General features: G+C 37.1%; 1 protein-coding gene across 4 annotated transcripts in view; it reads right to left on the bottom strand.

The window, feature by feature from the left end:
* Positions 1-828: 828 nt before the first annotated feature.
* Positions 829-27750, bottom strand: part of LOC122530974 (CREB-regulated transcription coactivator 1-like) — a 30674-nt gene continuing 3752 nt past the window's right edge. The window contains exons 2-11 of one of the 4 annotated variants that reach the window (XM_043658423.1): positions 22095-22200; positions 20789-20912; positions 19028-19120; positions 13449-13589; positions 12019-12120; positions 10713-10871; positions 5696-5758; positions 4373-4447; positions 3976-4147; positions 829-1851 (exon numbers count right to left, since the gene is read on the bottom strand). In XM_043658423.1, the coding sequence (XP_043514358.1) occupies positions 1634-1851; positions 3976-4147; positions 4373-4447; positions 5696-5758; positions 10713-10871; positions 12019-12120; positions 13449-13589; positions 19028-19120; positions 20789-20912; positions 22095-22200 (1253 nt within the window). In that variant the 3' untranslated portion in view covers positions 829-1633. Of the gene's footprint in view, positions 1852-3975; positions 4148-4372; positions 4448-5695; positions 5759-10712; positions 10872-12018; positions 12121-13448; positions 13590-16223; positions 16272-19027; positions 19121-20788; positions 20913-22094; positions 22201-27750 lie in introns of all 4 variants that reach the window. The other 3 variants (XM_043658424.1, XM_043658425.1, XM_043658427.1) reach the window with 3 other exon arrangements.

Genomic DNA, 27750 nt, shown 5'->3' with positions numbered 1-27750 from the left:
ACACCAGGAACGATAGAGAGAGTAACCAGATGAATGACAAGACGCGTGCAGGCTTGTCTTCAAATGCAAGGTGGTCATTTTCATCAGTATCTGTTGTAAAAGTAATTAAAACAGAAAATTCATTATATCTCATAAACGAAGACAGATAGGACATATATTTATATGACTTGTTTTCATTATTTTTAGGGTACAATCAACTCCCGAAGTGGGTCCCACAAGTTACGAAACACTTTTGTGTATATATATATATACATATATATTTATATATATGTATACGTGCAATTTGCTCGCGCGTTTCTCCTTGTCCAACGTGGTTCTAACGCGGGCGCGAAGCGACGAAACGACGAAAACAATGGCGGAATCGAATTGAACACGCTGCGTTCGGACTCGGAACGTGCAAAGTGGAAAATAAATCGGGATCGTCTTCCCGGTTATGTTACGAACTTTCGATTCGACGACCACCGATCGGCAGGCAACCGGTTTTGGATAAGGGGAACCGTAGAATGTACGCGAAATGTATCATTATGGATCGAGAGAGAGAGAGAGAGAGAGAGAGAGAGAAAAAGTGCGCAACGACGAAGGAAAAAAAGGACAAAGAAGTAGAAGTGTTTCGAATGCTCGTGATCGCTTTCGACGAAGGTATCACTGAGGGTGTGTGTGTGTGTGTGTGTGTGTGTCTCCCTCCTCTCTCGTGTCTATGCCTTTATGCTTCGTTTCACATAAATACGCTTCGGAGCTTCATTTCCCCTAGCATATTCGAAGTACTCCTCTCGGCGAGGAGCATAACCAACCCATATTTCTCTATTTTTTTTTTCCTCTTTCTTTTTGTTTCTTCTCTCTCCATTATATCACCTCCGCTAAACGTTAATTTTCATCTAGACAGCAGTATCTTTCCTCGCTTCTTTTCTTTTTTTGTTCTTTTTTTTCCTTTTTTTCTTTTTTTCTTTTTTTTTTCTTTTACCTCGCTAGGATCGTATATGACAAAAGCATGTATAAATCAGTAGACATTTTGTTTTTGTGCTTCTTAGAGATCATACATGATACAATGTACAAAGTAGTATAAAATAAAAAAAGGGTTAATAAAGATTTGTATTACTTAATTTTCAATTAACGATTTATCACGAAACGGGACACCAGTGTCGGCCTCGGTCGATTCCAACGCGAGCACACGCTTTTTCTGGCCGATTGCGCTCGTGCGCGCGCGCGCGCCATTTCGCGGTGATTCTGGTTTCTCGTTGGTTTATCCGTCCTGGATCGTAGCGTTTCCGAGCGGAGAACGAATAAACGCATCGATCTTTCGTCGAGCTACGACGTATTTACGTTCTTTCCTTTTTCTTTCTTTTTCTTTTTTTTTCTTCTTCTCTCGACAACGAAGATGACAGTGGTTGGCTTGATTGCTGCGTTCGTAGAAGAAAAGGAAGAAGAAGAAGAAAAAAAAAAAGAAAAAACAACGGCTTCAACGTTGGAAACGTGTGTGGTCGACGGCCGCGAGCAACAAGACTCGTCGTTGTCCCATTTGTCAAAGTGTCCCAAGAATCAAATTCGCGACACCAGGACAAAGATAAGAATTTTGTATATTCCCTACGTAATATAGTCAGCGCATAATCGAAAATGAGTTGTAAAGTGTCTCGCCTTAGAGTCGATCCCGCCTAAAATGGGCTTCGGCGCTGGGATCGGATATAACCATGGTCGGGTCGGTGAGCATTTGCAGACCATCCATATCGATGGGGTCGAGGCCCTGTCTCAATGCGTCGTCCGACGGGAAGAGATCAGGGTCGAAGTCGCCCATCATCGCCGTGCCGAGGTCTTTCACGAACTCTGGATTCGTGAGGTCGTCCGCCCCGGAAAAGTCTGCGGGAGAGAAATTATGTTTCAATAAACGTTCGACCAATCTATCTCGATGGATCTTACTTTCTATTACTGGATACCAATGGCTATGGGAGAAGAAACGTTCTTCTATTTCGTTGCGTGTAAGGGTAAGAGTCCGGGTGAGATGGCTCGATCTCATTGTGTACGTTATCAAAGACCAATTTTCAGCTTTTTCTTTTTCTTTTTCTTTTTTTTTTTAAGTGATACGTCGTCTCCACCTGTTCGTTTTTATTTGAAACATAAGGTAACTTACAAATGCTGGAATAGTCTCAAACATTTTTTGTTTATTCTTTAAATTGTAAATTTAACATTTTAACAATTGCAATTAAAAAGAGCCAAAATAACGACTTTTTCGGGATACAGCGCGTCGATACAGGGTTTAGAGGTTATGGCTGCGTTTTAATAACGAGATTTTACTAAACATTTTACTAAAAAAGTAATGACTTTTTCCGAATACAGTGTTTAGAGGTTATGGTTTGCATTTTAATAACGAGATTTTACTAAAAAAGTAATAACTTTTTCTGAATACAGTGTTTAGAGGTTATGGCTGCGTTTTAATAATGAGATTTTACTAAAGAATGATGACTTTTCCCGAATACACTATGTTGACACAGTGTTTAAAGGTTATGGTTTGCATTTTGATAACGAGATTTTACTAAAAAAGTAATAACTTTTTCTGAATACAGTGTTTAGAGGTTATGGCTGCGTTTTAATAATGAGATTTTACTAAAGAATGATGACTTTTCCCGAATACACTATGTTGACACAGTGTTTAAAGGTTATGGTTTGCATTTTGATAACGAGATTTTACTAAAAAAGTAATAACTTTTTCTGAATACAGTGTTTAGAGGTTATGGCTGCGTTTTAATAACGAGATTTTACTAAAGAGTGATGACTTTTCCCGAATACACTATGTTGACGCAGTGTTTAAAGGTTATGGTTTGCATTTTAATAACGAGATTTTACTAAAAAAGTAATAACTTTTTCTGAATACAGCGTTTAGAGGTTATGGCTGCGTTTTAATAACGAGATTTTACTAAAGAGTGATGACTTTTCCCGAATACACTATGTTGACACAGTGTTTAAAGGTTATGGTTTGCATTTTGATAACGAGATTTTACTAAAAAAGTAATAACTTTTTCTGAATACAGTGTTTAGAGGTTATGGCTGCGTTTTAATAATGAGATTTTACTAAAGAGTGATGACTTTTCCCGAATACACTATGTTGACACAATGTTCAAAGGTTATGGTTTGCATTTTAATAACGAGATTTTACTAAACATTTCACGAAAAAAGTAATGACTTTTTCCGAATGCAGTGTTTAGAGGTTATGGCTGCGTTTTAATAACGAGATTTTACTGAAAAGTAATGACTGTTTTCCGAACACAGTGTGTTGATACAGTGCTTAGAAGTTATGATTACATTTTAATAACGAGATGTTCAGTCGTGTCATTTTACTAAACACTGTACTAAAGAGCATCTTTTCATAACGATGCGATTGAATATCAGTCGTTTCTTTTGCTTCATAAACGATCTCTATGATTTACAAAATTTTTCGTCTGTCACCAATTTTCGCAAATGTACACAATTTTCTTCGATATCGATTATATTTAAGATGTAATAATTCTTTAAAAAGAAAAGTGGGCCATTACTTCCAACTTACCCTACGTTTTTTGCCATCCGTTCATTGGCTATGTTTTATCATCTAGTTTTATATGCATGTATATAAAATATATAATATATAATATATATAAAATAATATAAAATATATAATATATATAAAATAATATAAAATATAAAATATATAATATATATAAAATAATATGAAATATAATATAATATTATATAATATATTATAATATATATTATAATATAATATATATAAAATATAAAATATATAATATATATAAAATAATATGAAATATAATATAATATTATATAATATATTATAATATAATATATATAATATATAATATACATAAAATATAAAATATATAATATATAATATACATAAAATATAAAATATATAATATATATAAAATAATATAAAATATATACAAAGTAACGCAATTTTTTACTAAAAAGCAAGTAAAAATTTTCACGCACCAGTGAGGATGATCGTTGGTGTGTTGGGCGTTTGAGGTGTGAGTTGCTGGGTGGTGGTGGTGTTGTTGCTGGTGGTGGTTGTTGTCGTAGGCTGATACGGCACTTGGGGACTCGTGCTGAAATATCCGGCATCCGCGTTGCCCAGCTCACCGCCGACGTTCATCGCGTCGTTCTGCAAATGAATTCCCAAAACCGGATTGCACCCCGTCTGCACATTCTCCGAGTCCTACTCTTTTACCATTAAATACCACCACTCGGTACGTCGAGCATCGTCAATTATGATTTGAACGAATTCTCGAAGTTCGTGGCCGACGAAACGAAAAAACTTCATTCCCAATGAAGAAAAAAAAAAGAAAAAAAGAATTGATTATCGGCCAACGTTTTGTAATTCGCTCACCTGCGTGTAATTCGTGGTGTGATTCGGCGAACCGATATACGTTCCAATCATGTTGGTCGGCACGGGCGTGTCCATCTGAAGCGAGAAAAAGAAGAGAGGAGAAATGAAAACGTGTGAGCCTCCGGTGATGTTCGGCGACGGGGAGTGGGATGCGCGTCATCGACGCGACGCTGTTTCAAAGAAACAGCCTCTGACCAAACAGAAAGATCGGCAAGAAGAGAGAGGACACGGAAGCTGGATGGACGGAAGAAGCTGACGGAGGAGCTGATGATCGCCGTGAAACGTCTCGAGATCCGCTCGTTTAATTATAACGGATCGGTCAGCTCGTGAGGAGTGATGATCTCATGCGAGGGCGAAGCGAAGGAGAGAACAGGGTGCGGTCGTGACGTGGCGAAACGGGACAGGGGTGGAAAAGCAAGAGAAAAGAAACGGAGAAACAGAAAGGCGGATCGGATCGGATCGGATCGGATCGGATCGGATCGATAAGCGCTTTTATTTCGCTGATTTGCTTCGTCTCTGCTCTTTTAACGACTTTATCAGCTTTCAATCACGCTCTCGCGATGAAAATTCCGACGAATCCGTCCGCAATCATTCGCGAGAGAGGAAAAACTGCGTTTTATTTTCTTTTTCTCTCTCTCTCTCTCTCTCTTTCTTTCTTTCTTTCTTTCTTTCTCTTCACGTCTCATACGTTCGACTTCCGTTTCATCGAACTCTTACTGATCGGATGCGACACTCGCTTTACTGCGGCGGTGAAGTACCATCCTGTTACCGGAAACGCCGCCGTTCGGCGATGCAAGCGTCCGCGCGCGTGTCTTATCATCCATCGTTTACAACCTCTGTAACCGCGGTTATGCCACCAGCAGCCACAGTTCGTTTCGTGAAACTCCAGGTGTTATTATATCGCGGCGTTCAACAACGACTCGGTATAAGAGACACTCTTATTAACCACTTCTTATTAAGTCGCGGTGTCACGTGGTGCGTTCCTTTGTCAATTATCGCGCTGACGATCGCGATCGTGTCGTTGAACGTCGCGACCGCCACTGGAAACGTTGGTTCCTTGCAATCGCGATCGCGAACAAAGTCGATCGATCGTTCGGCTGGTTGAAAAAGATAGGGAAGAGGGGAAAGGAGAAATGACAAAAGTAGGAGAGCAGACGACACGGCACGTAAGAGCGCGAGAGTTGCGAGAAGAGGGTGGAGGCTCGTCGTGTCGAGGGGGTTTTTTTTTTTTTTTTTTTTTTTTTTGAAGAAGAAGAAGAAGATGATGAAAAAATAAAAAAGAAAGGATCGAGTTCATATAGTTTGTCAAAGGCGTTGTTTCACCTCTATCTGCGTGCTCCAGGTGCAACCAAGTTCCATGAGCTGCTGCGCGAATTTCGGCCAATCCTGACGGATGCGGGCAACAGATAAACATCAACGCTTAACATTTCAAATTTGTACTCGCAAAATTATTCGAGAAAGTTTGAAAAAAAAGGGGGAGTATTTTCTGTTGTTGTTTCTTTTTTTTTTTTTTTTCTTCTTTGTGAAGAATTAACGCTTTGAGACTGCAAAGATCGGCGGGGCCGGGTTCATCGAGATTCGTTTCTAAAGCCTCTGAAGTGTCTGACGATTCGACGATTTTACGTTTCGTAAGAATCCCAACAGACTCGCTGATACTCGAAAATATTTATACAATAGTTGCGACCTTTGTCGTTTCGTGCGGCAACAAACCTGATGTCATTTGAAAACTCGGAGCCTTTGTTTGCAAAATACACGGTTCGTTTCACTCTGTGTAAATGTTTTTACATAGATCGTGCAGCGACTGGGTGAATAATCTCGAAAGTAGAGAATCTTTTTCATGGCTGAATTTATAGTCGATTCGACGACTGAAGTTTTCCTCTTTGTATAATTACTCCGCGAAGGCTTGACGATCTCGACGTTTTATCGAACTTTTCGCTCACGCGACCAACATTCAAGAACTCGTAACATTTTTTTTTTCTTCGTTAGATTCGATATTCAAAGTTCGATGAACTGGACGACGAAACAAAAATCCTTTAAGACGGCACGTTTAAGGACAAATTTTTTTCAATATTCGCTTTTACGACAAGCGTTTTCGAGAGGAAAAAAAAAAAAGCGTTTCGAAATAAAATGAACGACGCGTTTTAAAAGTAGAGGGCCCCGAGCTTTGAAATGAGTCCAAGTTCATTACGCCTCTACGAAATTAGAACGAGTTTCAAATATTTAATGCTCGAACGTCAACGGGCTCAGGCTCTGCTCTTTACAAGAATTAAGATTGTGAGAGCACATGTGAAAAGGAGACGTTCTCTCATTGGAACAACCTCGTGAAAGGTGATCCGCGCAATTGTTTCAAGCTTCCGCGGCGCTTTTGTTCGTGCAATTGGAAAAAGCATCTCTTACTCGGTCTCGGGTAAAGACACTCGTTTAAAATATCTCGCGAGCCGACCATTTCCCGCCCACTTGACTGTAATTTTCTTTTTATTTTATTTTTTTTCTCCCCTTGCAAAGAGCAAGAGGAAGTGATTCTACCTTGCGATTGTTATTTCACGTAACAATCTTAACCTCTTGCGCTGGAATGACGCGCCACGTCGAGAATTTTTCGTCCCAAATTGCAACATTTCAAGTATAATCAAATGTAACCCGGGCAAAGCAAATGATTTATTGCTTCTTAATCGTTTCTATCCAGTGATGTCGTACGGATGACGAGTTTAAAAGAAAAAGAAAGCGACCAGTTACTGTATACGGTATTCGGTCACTCGTTATGGTCCGCGCAAGGAGTTAAGCGGTCAGGACAGTTTGAAGTTTTCACAAAAATCGATTTTTTGTCGGTTTTGTTTTAAATAACAGTCTGAAGTCTTGGAAATAAGATACAAAAGGTCCTGGCCTTTAAAACGACTTATTTTGGTACATGATAATAAATCCGTGGATACAGAATAATTGAATTTGTATCACTGTTTGCAACTTTAAGCAGTATTACAAAGTGTAAATCGTGTGATTCAAATATCATTTTTGGCGAATCGAATATCAGGAGACTTGGATTCAATTTTAGTTGTGAATTGCAAGAACTGTGAGCCGCGATATCTAAGTAAAAAAAGTAAGTAAAGGATACATGTGAAAAATGACGTTCGGAAACTTTAAACGCATTTCTCTCGAAACTAGGTTTTTAGAAACGGTGTGAAAGATATCTCGGAATCTAACGAACCGATTACCGTGAAACTCGGTGCGTATCTTTAGTGCAACATTTACTAGGGATTGACGATCGAACATTTTTTAATTTTTAACAATTTCGAAAAATATAAACAAAAGAACGTAGAAATTTTTGGCACAGACTCGATACATCAAAAGCAAATAGCTGCTATTTTCATAATTTTCACAAAAATGAAAATGTTGGATCGTCAGTCCCTAGAGAACACTGTTTACTTTTGAACTTTTCTTGCCTTTTTGTTGCAGCTAATCCTGTTTGGCTGGAATCATGCAAACCGATAGGCAATGTAGAAAAAAAAGTTATGTAAAAAGTTGAATAAGAGCCCACTTTGTTTTTTATAGTTCATAATGTGTTAGAATAAACCACAAAAGTACTTCTTTTTTTCTACTAGCCGACCAAAGTATTCGTCATTTTTAGGCCTCGTCAAACTGTCCCGCCCCTCCCCCCCTCAAATAAAACAAAACAGGCGAAAACGAGCGATAAATTTATTACTTGTCAATCATTTCTATCCAGTGATATCGTACCGACGAGTTCAAGAAGAAAGCGACATTATTGTATACGATTCGGTCACTCGTTACGGTCCGCAATCGGTAGCCAGCGCAAGCGGTTAAATCCATCGGCTGGCTCTCTGGCAACAACCCGGCCACGTGAGAACGCGGTGATGATGGTGTGGCGTCTCTCTCACGATCGCAGAAATCGGCGCGTGTCCGAAATCGGATGACTGGAGAAATCGTAGCGGCGAACGGAAGTTACAGACGCATGCAGAAAACCAAGCGGAAGCTGTCGACACGAGGTACGACGTACTAACACGCGGTAGATCTCGGGAAAACCGCGGGAAAGTTCCAATTCGACGAAGAGTTCGAAGCGAGACCTCACTCGTAACAGAGAGACTAACGTAATCGCTATTATATACGCGTTATAATCTCGATACGCGGGGGACTTCAGTTTAACGATGCACGCGACAGCGGACTCGACAGCTCGCATAATTTCCAACCATTTTCGATCGACGGAGAATGCTCGACGAAAACGAGGCTCGCGCCAAACGCGAGAGTGACGAAGGAGGCGCGCGCGGAATAATTCATGTCGTTTCGGACGAACAAAGAGACGAGAGAGCGTTATCATGCACGATAAGCCGAGTTCGTGGATGATTCGTTTCTACGTAGAGGAACGTCGGAGATCGTTAGCCATTCGCGAGATCTTACGGAATCAAACGAAACGACGATACTCTGCTCGCGTACTTACCACCACCTTCCGTATGCACAAACAGACAAGTACCATCCGATTAAAAAACGCGATTTCTCATCATCGTCATTAGCGCGGTCTGCGTTGTGTAGCCGGGGATCCAAAGCTGCGCGTGTGATTCCCTGTGATCACCGACGACTGCGCCGCGCGAAACTTTTCTATGCGTATATACCGAAAGAGCGCAGCCACGTATGGAAATGTGGCGAGGAAAGCGAAGAAGCGATGCGAACAATGTGACGAGCAATATTTCTGGACGGAGAACGAGACGAGCTCTGTTCAATTTCTGTTCAAAAACCACAGGGTGGTTCGTGTAACTTGCACGCCTGAACTAATTTTTTCAATTACGCAATGGAAAATTGTTTAATACGAAAGCTGTGTGGTCGCAAGGGAGGCAAAATAAATGGCGTATCAATTTCTGAGGGGTGTTGAGGGGTTAGGTTGAAATTTCCAAGGTCAATTAATCGAAAGAATATTAAGTTCCAAGTATTAACCTCTTGTGCCACATGTCGAGAACATTTTGCCCCAAATTGCAACATTTTCTCAGTTTTGAGTATATTTAATAATATTGTAATATATTTTAAGTATATGTAATATATTTTATAATATATCTTAAGTATATGTAACTCAGGCAAAACAAATGATAAATTTATTACTTCTTGCTAATCTCTGTCCAGTGAAATTAGAAAGCGACAAATTATTGTATACGATTTGGTCACTCGTTATGGTCCGCGAACCAGTTGCCAGCGCAAGTGGTTAAGCCATATTGGCAAACCTAATGGTTAGGAAGATATTTTTGACAATAATTTGTCTCGAGGAAAATTGTATAGAGTATTAGGACCATTTGCCTGCCACACATCAACATAATATGAACAAATTATTGTACTTTTGTGTTAAACAATTTTTCATTAGACGTGTAATTTAAAAGTTATTTCAAGTGTGCAAGTTACGTGGATCACCCTGCATATCAGATACATAACAATATAAGTACTGTTATATTACATACAATAATATATAATAAATAATATATATATATATTGTATATTTTTGTTACATATAACACATACAAGGTGGTCCATTAAAGTGAGACACTTAAATATCTTTTCGAATTGCGGCGATACACTGATCGGGATTTCAAGTTGCTAAAAGAGATTATCACTGATGATGTAACAAATAAGAAACATGTTTGTTTACATTTGTTATCAGGCTGTCGATTGTCGCGTGTTGGCCAAGGTCTACATAATCTCGACAAAGACAAGTTTACTGCGATACTTCAATTTCTTTTGGGCATCGACGTCCAAAGCTGCACGATGCAATCAAAAAATATACCAAAAATGGTAGTACGAAAAAAAAAAAAAAAAAATTCTTACCAGTTATCCACGGCTCCTCGCGTGAGTTTAGAGGAAAACAAATATTTCTCGTATCGTCGCGATTCGAGAAGATATTTATTAAGCGACCTCGCTTAAACGGACCGCCCTGTACAGACGAGCCCGGATTACAAATCGTTCTCTCCCACTAACTGATCACGCCGCGTCGTGAATCACTGATCACGGCTCGATGAAAAATCGAACAATCCGAGTGTCCTTCAATATTCACAATCGCCGGAAGCAGTGCGCCAAACGTCGGAACCGTGAAGCGTACGAAGCTCCTGAACTCGCGCTGAAGAAACACGAAGGAACACGAGAAGCTCACGAGAAATCAGCGTCGTTTACGAGTTACGTTACGAAAACCAGCACGGTGGTGAGGGTGAGACTCATCGGGGATCCATCGAGCTTCGAACCCGGTCGAAAATCGAAAAACCGCTCGCTTTCACCGTTCTCGAGGATTCTCGTCGATGGAGGCGATCGTGAAGGCGAAGATCGTTGCCAACGGGGACCGACTGAACCGTGTCTTACTAACCATCGTGAACTGCTCGAAGTCCTGCTGGAGCGCGGCTGCCTGCGCCTGGTTCAGGAAGTAGCTGTTCTGGTCGATGTTCTCCGTCAAGTTCGGCGGGCCTGGATGCCCCGTGGGACTAGGGGGCGCCGACGGATTATTGCTGTAACTCAACGGGCTGCCCTGCGTGTCCACCAAATTAATTTTCGGTTATTCGGATGTGGGCAATATCGCTGGATATGGCTGTACACGAAGTCTCTTTGCAATTTGAGAAATTTGTGATTTAATTTATGATTTATACGAGAGCAAACGAAAAGACAGATAAGTGGAAATTATTACAAAATGAGGCATAATATAAATATATATTCTATATATGGTAATATATTAAATAAATATTTTATATATGATAATATACTAAATATATATTTTATATATGATAATATACTAAATATATATTTTATATATAATATACTAATATACTAAATATTTTATCATACGATAATATATTAAATATATATTTTATATACGATAATATATTAAATATATATTTTATATACGACAATATACTAAATATATATTTTATATACGACAATATACTAAAAATATATTTTATATGCGACAATATACTAAATATATATTTTATATACGACAATATACTAAATATATATTTTATATACGACAATATACTAAATATATATTTTATATGCGACAATATACTAAATATATATTTTATATGCGACAATATACTAAATATATATTTTATATGCGACAATATACTAAAAATATATTTTATATGCGACAATATACTAAAAATATATTTTATATGCGACAATATACTAAATATATATTTTATATACGACAATATACTAAATATATATTTTATATACGACAATATACTAAATATATATTTTATATGCGACAATATACTAAATATATATTTTATATGCGACAATATACTAAATATATATTTTATATGCGACAATATACTAAAAATATATTTTATATGCGACAATATACTAAAAATATATTTTATATGCGACAATATACTAAATATATATTTTATATACGACAATATACTAAATATATATTTTATATATATTTTATATTTTATTATATATTTTATATATGATAATATCGTTTTTTTTTTTTTTGCCTCATTTAATACACCTCTATGTGGACACCATTATATAAATATATACGTCTCGTTTTCTAATAATTTCCAATTATCTGTCTTTTCACTTTCCTCTGTAATAAATTCTTGAAATGGTAAAGAGACCTTATGGACACCCTGTACATTCGTCTGGCGAAATACACGCATAGCTACACTTACTTGGATCGTCAACCCGGGCGACGACTGCGGCGATGGCCTGTTCACCTGCTGCGACGACCTGTACGAGCCTAAGGAGTTGAGCTGCGGTTGCTGCGACGACTTCTGCGAACAGAGAAAACGTTGGAGAGAGCGTTGGTATCGATCGGTTCTCCTTTTTCTCTTTTTCGTGCTCTCCTTTCCTCTACGCTCTATTAACGCGTTTGAATACCACGCTGATATTACGTGGCCAGCGCCCAAGACGGCAACGTGAATCTGTTGAATTGACAAGTTGATGTTCACGACCGATGTTTAATGGATTTGTCTTACGCGGTGCTGGAACGCGTTTCTTCGATTTTCACTTGCTTTCTTGACGATACAGTAAAAAAAAATTAAAGATTTGCGTTGTTTCCGCGTCCGCGAGTCCCACAAAGGAAACCATGCGATGAATTAAAAGAAAAAGGATCGAACGAAGATGTTATGAAAATGAAAACAAAAAATCGTCACTGATTCACAATTTTTCTTTATTTGCAGTGCTTTAGTACGATATTAGTCGCAATAATATCCGCGCAAACATATTATGCGTATAAACAAAACTATTTTATATACTCATATGAATATTATTTTGTATATTTATATGAATATTATTTTGTATATTTATATGAATATTATTTTGTATATTTATATGAATATTATTTTCTATATTTATTTGAATATTACTTTATGTATTTATATGAATATTATTCTATATATTTATATAAATATTATTTTACATATTTATATGAATATTATTTTATATATTTATTTGAATATTATTTTATATATTTATATGAATATTATTCTATATATTTATATGAATATTATTTTACATATTTATTTGAATATTATTTTACATATTTATTTGAATATTATTTTACATATTTATTTGAATATTATTTTACATATTTATATGAATATTATTTTACATATTTATATGAATATTATTTTATATATTTATATGAATATTATTTTATATATTTGTTTGAATATTATTTTATATACTTACATAAATATTATTTTACATATTTATTTGAATATTATTTTACATATTTATTTGAATATTATTTTATATATTTGCTTGAATATTTTATATATTTATATGAATATTATTTTATATATTCATACAAATATTATAAATGATATTCATTCATTCACCATTGTATTAACGAAGCCAACAATGAAAAATTTAGAAGTATCAATATTCTCTCGAATCATTTCGTCATCGTTCGAAACGACGCTTTGAAAAATTTCAAAACTACCAGAAAAATATTGTTCGACGATTCCCTAACAGTTGCACAAAGGCTGCACAGAGTGGAGGGAATCCTCCTCTTCTCGTGGAACGTAAATCGCGAAGAGCCAGGAGGAAAGGAGAAACGATGGCGAATACTGGAGAAACAACAACGTGATATACTGACTGGGCTTTGCGGTGGCACAGGACTGTGCGGTTGCTGATAAATGTAGTGGGACGTCGCCGTTGGTGGCTGAGGCACCGGTTGCTGCGAGTAGCTCTGAAGATCCTGTTGCGAAGTACTTGTGCTGTTTTCTAGCGCCACACCCTGTTTCACAGGCATCGCTATTAACGATCGGTCGGCGGTCTTTTTATCCTTTAGGCCAGCCAAGTCTAGTCCGAATGGTTTAGCAGCCGCGGCTAACGCGAGGCACGCGCGATCGATCTCTCCCGACCGTTCGAAATTATCGAGGAACGCGATTTACTCGCTTCTTTTCGCGCATACGGTGAAAATACCTCCGACGAGGTTTTCGACGATGATGAAAAATGTTTAGTCGATCGAGAATAACCGAAACGAACTGTTTTCGATCGCAGTTTATCTACATTTAGAACATAGAATGTGTAAAAGTCTCGGTGAAACGTGCAGAGTGTTTCACTTGAAACGCAATTTATCTACCAAACTGTTACAGGAAAAAATAAATTTCAAATAAAAACGAGAAACACACACGTAAAAGAAAAACTCTCGAAAGCACTAGACAAGCTTTGTGACCATCGAAGAATGTCTCTCTCGTAGCAAAGTAAGTTTTACTTGAAACGTCTTTTCTGTAACGGAATTGTTTAGGTTAGGACGTTTCAAATGAAACGCCCTGTACACGCTGCTTCCCCGATAGAAACGTTTTATAAAAACAAGACGCGAATAAGAAAAGATATATATATCTCGAATGTTCAAAGAGATATTCAAAGTGTCAAGATAGGACAAAAATCGTAGAATCGATATACCGGCTCTTGGGTTACTAAACATAAAATGCGCGGAGCGCATTAATATTGTTCGCTTCACAGTTACATTTTTCATCATTGCTGAATTGCGTTTGCACGCAATTCGTTTCGTTTTTAGTTCTCTTCTTTTTTCTTTTTCTCTCCCTAACGCGTTTTTTTCGCGCTATAAAATAAATAAACAAATAAATAAACAATGGAACGTCGGAGTACCGAAGGTTCGCGCACTGTATTTACACGAAAAAGAAAAAAAAAAGAGAAACGTTTCCTTCAATTCTCGCTTTAATTACAAGCCAACGAGTTTTATTAGGCGAACGTTGTTCATCCGCGACGGCCGAGCTTTTTTCTCCTTAAGCGGACAATTAAGCGTCTATCCGGTTGAACGACTCGGCCGATAAAACTTCCCTTTTTACCACTCCCCTCTCCCGCCGAAGCCCACGCGAATGCAAACAAGATTCACAAAGATATCGGATTCGTTTATCCGAAGGCGAAGTTCTCCCGGTCCTTGCAGATATGGAACTTCTCACTATCGCGTCACCACGAGATAATCCTCCCTCCCCTCCTGCCGTCAACCGCAGTTAACTTCTTGCGCTGGAATGACGCGCCACGTCGAGAATTTTTTCGTCCCAAATTGCAACATTTCAAGTATAATCAAATGTAACCCGGGCAAAGCAAATGATTTATTGCTTCTTAATCATTTCTATCCAGTGATGTCGTACGGATGACGAGTTTAAAAGAAGAAGAAAGCGACGAGTTACTGTATACGGTATTCGGTCACTCGTTATGGTCCGCGCAAGGAGTTAAGGGGTCAGGAGAGTTTGAAGTTTTCACAAAAATCGATTTTTTTTTTCGGTTTTGTTTTAAATAACAGTCTGAAGTCTTGGAAATAAGATACAAAAGGTCCTGGCCTTTAGAACGACTTATTTTGGTATATGATAATAAATTCCGTGGATACAGAATAATTGAATTTGTATCACTGTTTGCAACTTTAAGCAGTATTACAAAGTGTAAATCGTGTGATTCAAATATCACTTTTGGCGAATCGAATATCAGGGGACTTGGATTCAATTTTAGTTGTGAATTGCAAGAACTGTGAGTCGCGATATCTAAGTAAAAAAAGTAAGTAAAGGATACATGTGAAAAGTGACGTTCTGAAACTTTAAACGCGTTTCTCTCGAAACTAGGTTTTTAGAAACGGTGTGCAAGATATCTCGGAATCTAACCAACCGATTGCCGTGAAACTCGGTGCGTATCTTTAGTGCAACATTTACTAGGGATTGACGATCGAACATTTTTTAATTTTTAACAATTTCGAAAAATATAAACAAAAGAATGTAGAAATTTTTGGCACAAATTCGATACATCAAAAGCAAATAGCTGCTATTTTCATAATTTTCACAAAAATGAAAATGTTGGATCGTCAGTCCCTAGAGAACATCGTTTACTTTTGAACTTTTCCTGCCTTTTTGTCGCAGCTAATCCTGTTTGGCTGGAATCATGCACACCGTTAGGCAATGTAGAAAAAAAGTTACGTAAAAAGTTGAATAAGAGTCCTCTTTGTTTTTTATAGTTCATAATGTGTATAGAATAAACTACAAAAGCTCATGACAATCAAATATGTACTTTTTTTTTTACTAGCCCTCCAAAGTATTCGTCGTTTTTAAGCCCGTCAAACTATCCTGCCCCCTTAAGAAACCAAGTTCGGAAACTGGACGACGAACATTTTCCATCAACGCGGATTCTTGAAAATTCCGCCGACTGTTCTTCGCCCCATTTCGCACCATGTTCACCAATCTCGCGGTCTCTTTTCACGCGCGTGCTCTCCACAAGCTGCGAATACCATATCGGCAAGCGAAACAACGACACTCGATAGAAAAAGAAAGAAACTGGGAAGAGGGGGAGGGGGGAAGAAAGAATCGCGCAGGTACAAAACAAAACAAAAAAAAAAAAAAATTAATGTCTCACTAACCTTACACGTGTGAAGGAACCTAGAGTTAACAGGCACTGATAAATGGTTCTGCAAAAATAACAAACACAAACGAACACTACAACAAAGGCGAAATAAAAAGTGAATGAAATTAAAGGTGGCCGGGCTAAGCGTACAGGGGGCTGACGCCGGTTCTTTCGCGGGGAACGACGATCCCGAAGAGGAGTGGGGGAACAAAGATCGATCGTTTCGCACTGATCGGCGCTGATCGAACTTTCGACGAAAACGGGAGCATGCATCTAACTTCACTGCTCGTAGCTCGGTCGGTAAAGCAAACGTCTACCGTGTGATCTGCGACGACCGCGAGGAAAATCCTTCGCTCTACTACCGATGCACCGGGGAAAAGAGATGGAAATAGGTTTTTTTCAACTTCGTCGAGCGCACAAGTGTTCGATTGGAACATTCGGAGAAATTTTGAACTGTGAGATACATTAGTAACGCAATATTGCCTGCGATTATTTTATCAAATATATATATCAGTTTGAATTGAAATGTGAAATTAAGTGTAAAAATTGATGTTTTTTTTTTTTTTTTGAACATCTGTGTCGCAGGTGTGTAAGATCTGAAACATCTTGTATCGTATTGAAATATTAATAACACAACGTTATGTATAACTTTTATAAAAATAGAATATCAGTTTATTGTTAAAATTGAAGCGTGAAATTAAATGTATAAAATTGACGCAATTTCTTTTTCAAACACTTGTCGCGCGGATAAGATTTGTTTTTTTTCTTAGTTTTTGTTTTTACAAGGTGAGCTTGGCACAACAACACCTTTAAAATTACCTTGAGAAATCTTAGTAAATTTTTTTTAAATCATTTCTATATCATTTTTATCAACTTCAATCAGAAATCAATCAGTTTTTTTTTCAAAAGAAATACCATCGTGGTTTTTGTTCTACGCTACTTTCGAATACACTGAATTTTACATTAAAGTCAAATTTTGTTGAAAATGAAAAAATAGCCCAAATTGTTGTTACCACGTTCACCCTCGAAGGTTCACACGCTTCGACATTCTTCAAAGGGGTAAGAACATGACAAAATTCCGGAATACTTGAAGAATTATCCCTTAACATTTGTACAAGAACTTTCAGAGACAAGTCTGTCAGAGTCAGGATCAGTGAAGCATGAAATTACCATTTTCACAAAAAAATATAAAAGAGACTCACTTACAAACGCGACAAATGACAAAAGTCTCCATTCACGGAAAACTTATTATCTCTCTTTCGTCGTTTTCTCGCGTGTATCGAACACTGTGGATCTCGCGAACGAAAATTGAAGTTTATCGGTGCATTAACGTTTCACAAACACGATGCACAGATAAAATCGATGTTCAGCCAAGCTACGGGACTAGTTTAAACAACGATTGACAAACCGTGCCCGAGACTGCTCCATCGGAGAAACAATAATGGCACTTTATCGAGCAATTACTTGATTCGAGGCAAAACGGCCGAGCTAAGTATGTTTCACAACGATTCACAACGGTTCGATCTTCGATTTCGTTCATTTTCGCGCTCGAAGCGATAACACTGGGACCGTTTACTTCCCGGAAGCTCGGTGACGTTGTCGTACTCGTAACACAGTGGTGGTTATCGAAGCACAGAGAAGCACGGAACATCTCTTTCCCATGCATTACAACTACGCTGGTACCAGGCCGTTGCGTTCTGTTTTTCACTAGCCAGCGTTTTACAGAGGCCAGGCATCTCTTCTGCTATGTAACTCGCGATCACTCGGCTAACTAACTGAGTCGCAAACAATTTGATACTTGCTTTCGGTGAAACAAGTTTATTGTTATCTGTTAAGATCAAGATGACATGAATCCAGCGTGACAAATTGGGAAAAACTCCAAACAAGGCGTCTTAGATATAAATTTGAATTTCAAGGTCAATTTTTCTTCTTTTGCATTGTACTCATCACGAAGGCAAAAATAGTTCTAATAGTTCTCTTGAAAAATGATAGAAAAGTTTTTTAATCATTTAACACTACAGAGACGTGCGTTCTAACAGCGACTTTATGATTTTGGATGACGTGGATGTAACGTTTACATTGAACAGTTAGTTTTTTTTTTTTTTTGTCATTTGATTATTTCAGGCTCACATTTGATGCTACAACTGTGATAAATCAGATGTTGGTGAAATCTAATAAGAAAATTACATAAAACATAAAGTCGCTGTTAGTACGCACGAAACTCTCTTACCATTTGCGAGAGAACTATTGTAACCTACGGTTCCTTGGGAAAGTTTTACCTTCGTGACGAGAAGAAAGATTTGACCTTGAAATTCAGACCTTGTGCGTTTCGATGAAATCGAATATGTAGACTTCATCTATGATACTCCGTGGACAAACTTTTCTTTCCAATCTGTACGTTGCCACTGCTGCAACAAAAGACTGAGAGACACTTATTCACTGCTAATAGCTTCAAACTTGAATTTAATTCAGACCGGAAAAATTATTTATGACACAATCCATCAGTACAATTTCCAAACCATTCTTTCGTTTGTAATAGTTCGCAGAACGATGCTTGGACTCGGTAACGCCGATTTCTAATCCTACGCGTAGTCGAGCGGACCGCGTCTTTCCGCTTCAGATCGCAAAGACTCATAGAGGCAGATCGCGAATCCTCTGTTGCGTAATATGATACGATAAGATCCGAATTTCTCGAACGAGAGTCGACGGTAGCCCGGAGAAAGACGCAATCGTGGTCGACCACGTGGTCGGCGGGTGCAGCAACATTCTCTAAGAAACCGATACTGTGTACCGTACACAGGGATCGCAAAGGATATTTACTTGGGCGCCGGTCTGATCCTGCGGGAAGGACAACCTCCCAGCTTGGGGCAAGCTGGTTGGCGACAGGTTTGTGGGACTGCTCGTTTGACGACTCTGGAATACACCAGCAGTGCGAAACATTTCAAAACGCAGGTTCCTCCTGAAGGCTTCGAAGGTGGATGCTAACCTAAGGTGTTTCTTGCGCGCTAAGTTGAACGTAACGCGACGATCATACGATACGATACGATACGATACACGGTCTGTAGAGAAGTCTGGAGATGCAAGAGTGGAAAGAAAAAAATAAATAAATAAAAATAAATGAATAAACAAAAACGGGCTCGGGACGAATGATCGCGATTATCATGTTCTTTTTTTTTTTTTTCACGAAACTGATGATATATTGCGAATCTCAAATCACCGGGCACACCACCTGTACATTTAATTTCTCAAGCTTCGCTCAAGAATCGCCAGATTTGAACGAAGCTTTCGGGTCCTCGTTTTGTTGTCGTTGTTCGAGAGAGAACTCCTGTGTTTCGCGTCAGAAAAGTTTCACTTGCCTAACGAGTATTCGGTCGAGTGTTCTTCGTTATCAGTGAACACACAATCAGTTAATTACTGCAACATGTTGCATCGTGTCAGATATAAAGCTTTGGAAACAATAACAATTTATTTACAACTGTAATTTATCAATCTTCAGTTCGAGAAACTAACACTTTAACGACTAGAAACGTATTAGTCAGCTCTCTTGGTTTATCGCCATTTGGCATTTTGAAGATGAACATTAATCTGATCTATCATTAAAGATGATATTTATTTAATATCAATTTGATTTAATATTTATTTGATGTATCAACATCCAGGTTTGATAGAGGTCAGAGAACAGAGACGGCTGCCCTGGCGGTCCGCCCCTACTCTTCTGATCGCTAGCGCTATCCCCTCTACTGCATCGAAGTTCCAATGTAGTGGGGAGATTGGTGCAGTGGAGGGGGTAGCGCTAGCGATTAGGAAAGTAGGAGCAAGGACCGCCAGTTAGCCTCTGGTCAAGAAAGAGTGTCAATTTTCAGGAAATTTAAACTCGTAAACATAGTGACTAGTGGTAAAAATAAAAAAAAACTCCAAAGACAATGTAAAATTCAGGTGACTGTTTCGAGCGAGATCACTCTCTGAAGAAATGTTAAGAATTTACTAAAAACCTACTCATTATATTTAACACGATCACATCATGTTTCATAAATTCAACGTATTTCATAAGTAATTGTTTAAAAATAATAAACTGGATATTACGTAGCACTAACATTATGAAAATTCAAAATGTTATTAAATTTCATTACCATAACAATAATTTAAAAAAAGAAGAAGAACGATACAGCGAGCGAATATTGATTTAAAAGTTGTAAGAAATGTTCACCGAAAACAAGCCGGTTTTTTATTCCGTAACAAGTTCAACCGCGAGCGGTCGGTAAAGCGTCAAAAGTGAGAACTTTTTTTCAAGCCTCGTGTTCCAAGAGGATTTCCTTCAAATCAAATCTACGAGTGTAAATTCTCGATGTTGCAACTCGAAAGGTCAAGGGTTGAAGATCTTCGAAAGACCTTGAAAGGACCAAAAGACAGGAGTTCTCCTCTTTGTAACCAACAAAATTAAAGAGAAACGAACGAACAAAATGAAAGAGGTAGGGAAATGAAGATACGACCGTGATAGAAGAGTGACTCGCGAGTCGGTTTAAATCCTGCCAGATTTAAAAAGATGTGTGACGAGGAGGAGACGTAATTGGACGAACTTACGTTGCTGAATGGCGTACTGCTCGAGTGATCCTCTTGGTCCGACGGGAAATGCACCAGGTCGGGTAGCGATCGTGTGTTGCCTATGGGAATTTGCTGACCCGGTGGCTGAGAGCTCGGATCTATGCTGCAGAACAAACAACGTGATCCAATCAGAAATCGATGCGCTCGCGCCACGTCCTGGAGAATCTATGGAAACTGGACTTGCGTCCGATTCTCGGAACGTCCGTGATTAACTAAAAAATTTTGCAACGCGAGAATCTACAACCTCTTAATCTTGTTTATTGTTTGAAAAGAAAAAACAAATTTTGCCAATAATCCGGGTAATTCTCGTAGATAAATTAAAGCCTTAAAATATAAAATATAAAATATAACTATAAACTATAAAATATAAACTGTAAAATATAAACTATAAACGATAAAATATAAAATATAAAATAAAAAATAAAAAATATAAAATATAAACTATAAGCTATAAGCTATAAAATATAAAATATAAACTATAAGCTATAAAATATAAAATATAAACTATAAAATATAAACTATAAAATATAAACTGTAAACTCTAAAATATAAAATATAAACTATAAACTCTAAAATATAAAATATAAACTCTAAAATATAAAATATAACATAAAAAATATAAAATATAAAATAAAAAATATAAAATATAAAATATAAACTCTAAAATATAAAATATAAAATAAAAAATATAAAATATAAACACTAAAATATAAAATATAAAATAAAAAATATAAAATATAAACTCTAAAATATAAAATATAAAATAAAAAATATAAAATATAAACTCTAAAATATAAAATATAAAATAAAAAATATAAAATATAAACTATAAACTATAAAATATAGAATATAAAATAAAAAATAAAAAATATAAAATAATACACGATAAAACAAAAAATAATAATAAAATTTTGAGGCCGCGCTGAGGACAGAGAGAAAGAAAAAGAGAGAGAGAGAGAGAGAGAGAGAGAGAGAGAGAGGACGGTGTTCAAAATTATATAAACTCCGTGCACGAGCGCATTAGTATGTGCGATATAATGCGCCTGCGAATACAATGGGACTCTGTGACAATATCCACGACGCATAAATAATGCATACAGCAGCGTGCAACCGATAGACCCGATCGAATATACCATCGACAGAGGATATTCCGGGAGATTTACGAAATTTCAGAGCTGTCTTTTACCCTTCCACCCCCCCCCCCCCCCCCCCCCCCCCGAGCCAGCTAATCGAAATTGGTATCCGTGGCGATCGACACGGTGAAGAAGGATAAATGTCCCCTTACTTGCTTCCAGGCACTCGAGGTATTTCACAGGACGATCTTGGCCGTTCGATGAATCCGTAATGCAGGTCTCTGTTGTCGCTGCCGGACCCGCTTATGGCGTGCTGATCTAATTACAGAATGTAAAAGAAAGAAAGTTAGAAATTCAGATTTCAAGCATCTGTCGTGTCGAGGGAATCGAAATAAATTCGTGAAATTTGTCCAATTTTACAAGAGGGCACACGTCATTCTCTTATATAACAGGTCGAACAAGAATCGACATCGTTTTTATGTGAATTGAACGTGCAATATTTCGAAAAACTGCGATGGTTTTTTAGTCGAATTCAAGTAACGAAATAAGAGAGGCGCGTCGAAGGTCAGTGATGAGTGCAGTAGTCTTCTTAAAGTCTCAACTTACCTACCAAGAATAGAAATTTTGCCTAATATACCTAATAATATATAAATACTTTCGTAAATACCTAATTCACTTTTACCTAATATATAAATACCTAATTTCCGAAATCGTCTAACAATTTTTAACAATTTTTGTTGGAAACACGTATAAATCCAGCACGAACTCGTATGTCTAACTTTAAGGGAATTTTTTTCTAATTTCTAGGTTCTGATAATTGTAATAAATGGTACACTGCATATCAACAATGGTTACATCGTCGAAGAGAACAGCGATAATTGCGTATAATTTAGACACCGATTGTGAAAATGGTTGAACAAAAAAATTTTTCATTTATGAATGTATTTTTATACCCACGAAATATTTTTTTTTATTCTTAATAGTTTTCTGAAAGAAAAAAATTATAAAAATCGTTCTATTACACGAGTATCCTAACTTAACAGTTTGGATGGGTGTTATATATATTTAGATATTTATATGTATTATATTATGATTTATTATTTATATATTAATAATAATATAATATATAATTATATAATAATTATATATATTAATATTAATAATATTAATAATAAATAATAATTATTAATATATTAAAATAATATAATATTATATAATAATTTATATATTATATTATGATATATTCATATATATATATATATTTATTTATTTAAGTTTGGTTTGTCAAAAATATTAATATAAACAAATAAATGAAAATATCTATTAACACTAGAACGTGTAAAAATATTCCACATACATATTATCGTTATCATTCAAATGACAATAAAAATAAATAGATTTATAATAATTGGGTTTCTGTCCAAATGTCGAAATTGATATTAATTTCGACAAGAATGCCAGTTATCATTCAAAACGCCAGATATATTTTTTATAAGCTTGTGCAGCATCCTCTTCGAAACGATACAAACACGTTTTTTCCTTGATCTCCTCACTTTTGAACTTTTCTTTTTCAAGAAGAAGGCACGCTCGAACAACAATTCAAACGACAGACGATCAAAGTCAGCCGATGAATTCATGCAGTTTGAAATGAAATTAGTTACGTACGCACGTGCGAATCTATCCTGACAGAAAAAAGAAACTACCGTGACTAATTTCTGGCCCAACCCAATAAACTTCTTACTCTCGTTTCAAGCATCCCGCCGGGAAAGCTGGCTTTTCATTGCGTATTTCTTTGCAAGAGAGAGAGAGAGAGTATTCGTACTTTGAAACGCGCGGTAGCTATGCACGCGATACGCAGCCCCAAGGCAGAGGAGCGCGTCCGATTTCGCCGTGGCAACGTAACACCGTGTAATGCTAGTTGCTAACATTACTACGTGTATAACGTTTCAGTTCCGATCCCCTCGTGTCGCTGGGTTGCTGGCAGATTAAGAGGGAATCATCGAAGCCGCGTATATCCGACCGACCATCACCGATGGAATCGGAAAACCTGCCAGCGGTCAACGAACCCCCCTCGAGGAGGCCGCCACCTCTTTGCAAATTCCGACGCTTTCGCAGAGGGGAAGGGAGAAAAAGAGAGAGAGAGAGAGAGAGAGAGAGAGAGAGAGAGAAAGAGAGAGGGAGGAAACTCTTAATAATTTCTCGCGTTCGAGCGAAACAACGTCCCACATTTCATCCTCGATGCCCGTTTAATGAATGTGTAGTAAAACACACGTGACGCGCGAGCGTGGAGTGCAGGCGTCGGCCGAAATATAACAGCCAATTCCTAAATTAGCTCGTTAATCCTATATAATCCTATATCGAGCGCTGTGGTATCGCGCAATGACATTGTATCGCGTTTCGTTTCGTTTCGTTTCGTTTCGTTTCGTTTCGTTTCGTTCCCGTTTCCTTTTACTTTCGGCGAGACAAACTGGTTCCGCTGGAGGAAGAAATACGTCGACACTTCGAGACTATGAAGTGTCCTCCGCGGTAAATTTCCATTGTGCTTCTTCTAATTTTGGTTTTTGGTGTTCTGCGCATTTTTTATATACACATATATATATATAAATAAAAAGTAAGTGAGGTGTTCCTCGAACAAAACTGGAGAAGAAAACGAGAGTTGCAACAAAGTGGCCAAAATTGGCGACACTTGCCATTTTTGCCAAAACGTTTACGTTTTAATTTCTTAGCTGCTGAACGTCACAGTGATTTTCATTTGTGAACTGTATCGTCACAGTCGTGGTTCTCTCGTTTTCTCAGAGCTGCGTGTTCGCGGAAAAGATACCTTTCTAAGAGGTTAACTACCGAAATGGTCAACACGACCAATTTAGAATTTCTCATGGGAATTTTATACGTTTGTAGCAGTATATTTTTCGATACACGAGCGATTTCTGATAAAATATATTAACCAGACGCTTGTGCCGCAAATTTTTTCCTGTCCACCTCATTTTCATTTTTCTACATATAGATTTTAACCCCCCTTGCGCCGACCATAAACGAGTGACTCAAACCGTACACGATGATAACTCGACGGTTTCTTTCTCTTTTGAACCTCGTCGGTACGTATATCGCTGAATTAAAATTATCGAGAAGTAATAAATTTATTATTCGCTTTGTCTTTCTTTACACAATTACGTTAGTTTGTTTGTATTGAACTAAACAAAATCATTAGTCAGTTTACATTAACTTTCAACCACTTGCGCTGGCAACCGATTGCGGACCATAACGAGTGACCAAAATCGTACACGATAACTCGTCGCTTTCTTTCTCTTTTGAACCTCGTCGGTACGTATATCGCTGAATTAAAATTATCGAGAAGTAATAAATTTATTATTCGCTTTGTCTTTCTTTACACAATTACGTTAGTTTGTTTGTATTGAACTAAACAAAATCATTAGTCAGTTTACATTAACTTTCAACCACTTGCGCTGGCAACCGATTGCGGACCATAACGAGTGACCAAAATCGTACACGATAACTCGTCGCTTTCTTTCTCTTTTGAACCTCGTCGGTACGATATCACTGGATAGAAAATTACTGAGAAGTAATAAATTTGTTATTTGTTTTTGCCTATTTTGTTTTACTTATAAATATGCTTAAAACTGAGAAAATATTACAAATTTTGGAACAAAAAATGAGGTTAACTCGCGCTGGCTACTGACTGCGGACCATAACGAGTGACCCAAACCGTACACAATAAACTCGTCGCTTTCTTTCTCTTTTGAACCTCGTCGGTACGTATATCACTGGATAGAAAATTATTAACAAGCAATAAACTCATGATTTCCTTTGCCTTGGTTACGTTTCAATAGAATTGAAACTGAGAAAATGTGAAGAAGGAGAATTTTGGACAAAAAATTCTCGACGTGCGTGACACGTCGTTCCAGCGCAAGAGGAGTTGAGTATCTACTGCAAACATTGTCAATGGAGGGAATTTCAGAAAGATGTTCGAATACTTCTCCGGGTTGTCTGTTATTATTAAGAATGACACGCTGTTCGTATCTCATCAGCCTGACCTTTGGACCAAGGGAGACGATTAAACCGAGCGAAGGACGAAGCGTGACAAATCCTGATTCCGACAGGGGACGAGCTAGCGAGGCTTAAGGGGTTTGATCTTCGGTCGAAATTCGCGAGTCGGCCACTCGAGGCCGAGTGGCGGACGTGCAACGAGGTAACGAGGTAATATGATAATGAGGGGAATATCTGAGACGAGACTCCGTGAAAATCGGACCGGGGCAAAAGTTGTCGAGCCTCGCGGAGGAGGAAACGTACGTATGTCGGATAATCCTCAAAATAATGCACGATTCCTGAGAACAGTGTGTTGTATCATACGCAGCCGTTCATTAGAGGCGTGTATTATATATATATATATATTTTTTTTTTTTCTTCAAACAGAACGACTTACTTGAAGACTAATACGAAAAATGATTGGAACAGTGGAAATTTACCGAAAATTTCCATCAGATGTTAAAAATCTAATTACCTAGATGTTAAAAACGGAACAAATGGAGAAATAGAGTAATAAAATGTCTAACGTTATAAAAATTATAACTACAAATGAAAGATATATAAATTTTAATTACAAAAATTAAAAAATTATAATCAGAGACGTTAAAAACAAAAAAGAAAAAAAAATGGAAACTTTATAGTGCAATGGAGTACACGAGCTTTCATTTGTACATTTTGCGAAAAATTATTTAAATCTCTGAAAATACACTGTCTAACGAAAATTATAAAAATTAAAATCACAAAATAAAACATATGTAAATTTTAGTTATACGAAAATTAGAGACTATAATCCAACCAAGTTACAAGTGGTCAACATTTCGACCATCACGCTCCGCGTGAATCAATTCAATTTTATTCGCGTCGTTCGTTACGACACTTCAAACGGAGGATTGGAGAAACGATGGCCGAGGCAATCTTGAGAAAAAGATGAGCCGTAAACGGCGAGCATCGAGGGTTGTCGCGTTGAATTTACGAGCGAGAGGGAAATAAGACATACAGTGTATGTGATAAGACTGCAGCCCCTTTGACGTGCGTGCGTTGTACAACGTCGTTAGCGTAGTTAACCCCTTGCGCTGGCGACTGGTCCGCGGACCATAACGAGTGACCGGAACCGTATACAATAATTCGTCGCTTTCCTTTTCTTTCGAACTCGTCCGTATGATGTCACTGGATAGAAACTATTAAAAAGTAATCAACTTATCATTTGTTTTGTCTGGGTATTCTGCTAATCCGGCTTAAGAAAATCAATTTTTTCTTTTACATTTTCTCAGAGTGTGTGCTTTGGAAAATGTCGATGTAAAATGATTTGTTTGAACTCGTAAAATTGGCAATGTTGTAGATGTTTGAAGGAAACGGTGTACTGCTCGCAACGTAAGTACAAATATTTTTGTACAACGGACAACAAACACTTCAAATGTGTTTTTCTCGAAAAATATTTCATTTTGTAATATTATTATACTATTTATAATATTTATACTATTATTTATTTTTATATTGTTATTATCTTATAATATTTTATTTTTCGTACTGCTCGATTGATAGTAAGTATGAATATTTTTGTACAACAAACAGTTTTTGTAACAAAAACTTCAAATGTGTTTTTCTCGAAAAATACTTCATTTTGTAATATTATTATTTATACTATTATTTATTTTTATATTGTTATTATCTTATAATATTTTATTTTTCGTAATGTTCGATTGATTGTAAGTATGAATATTTTTGTATAACGGATAACAAACACTTCAAATGTGTTTTTCTCGAAAAATATTTCATTTTGTAATATTATTATTTATACTATTATTTATTTTTATATTGTTATTA

Source organism: Frieseomelitta varia, unplaced genomic scaffold (genome assembly GCF_011392965.1).
Source record: "Frieseomelitta varia isolate USP_RPSP 00005682 unplaced genomic scaffold, Fvar_1.2 scaffold_370, whole genome shotgun sequence".
NCBI classification, from domain to species: Eukaryota; Metazoa; Arthropoda; class Insecta; order Hymenoptera; family Apidae; genus Frieseomelitta; species Frieseomelitta varia.
The sequence above is the reverse complement of the archived record's forward strand: the minus strand, read 5'-3'. Positions and strand labels throughout refer to the sequence as shown.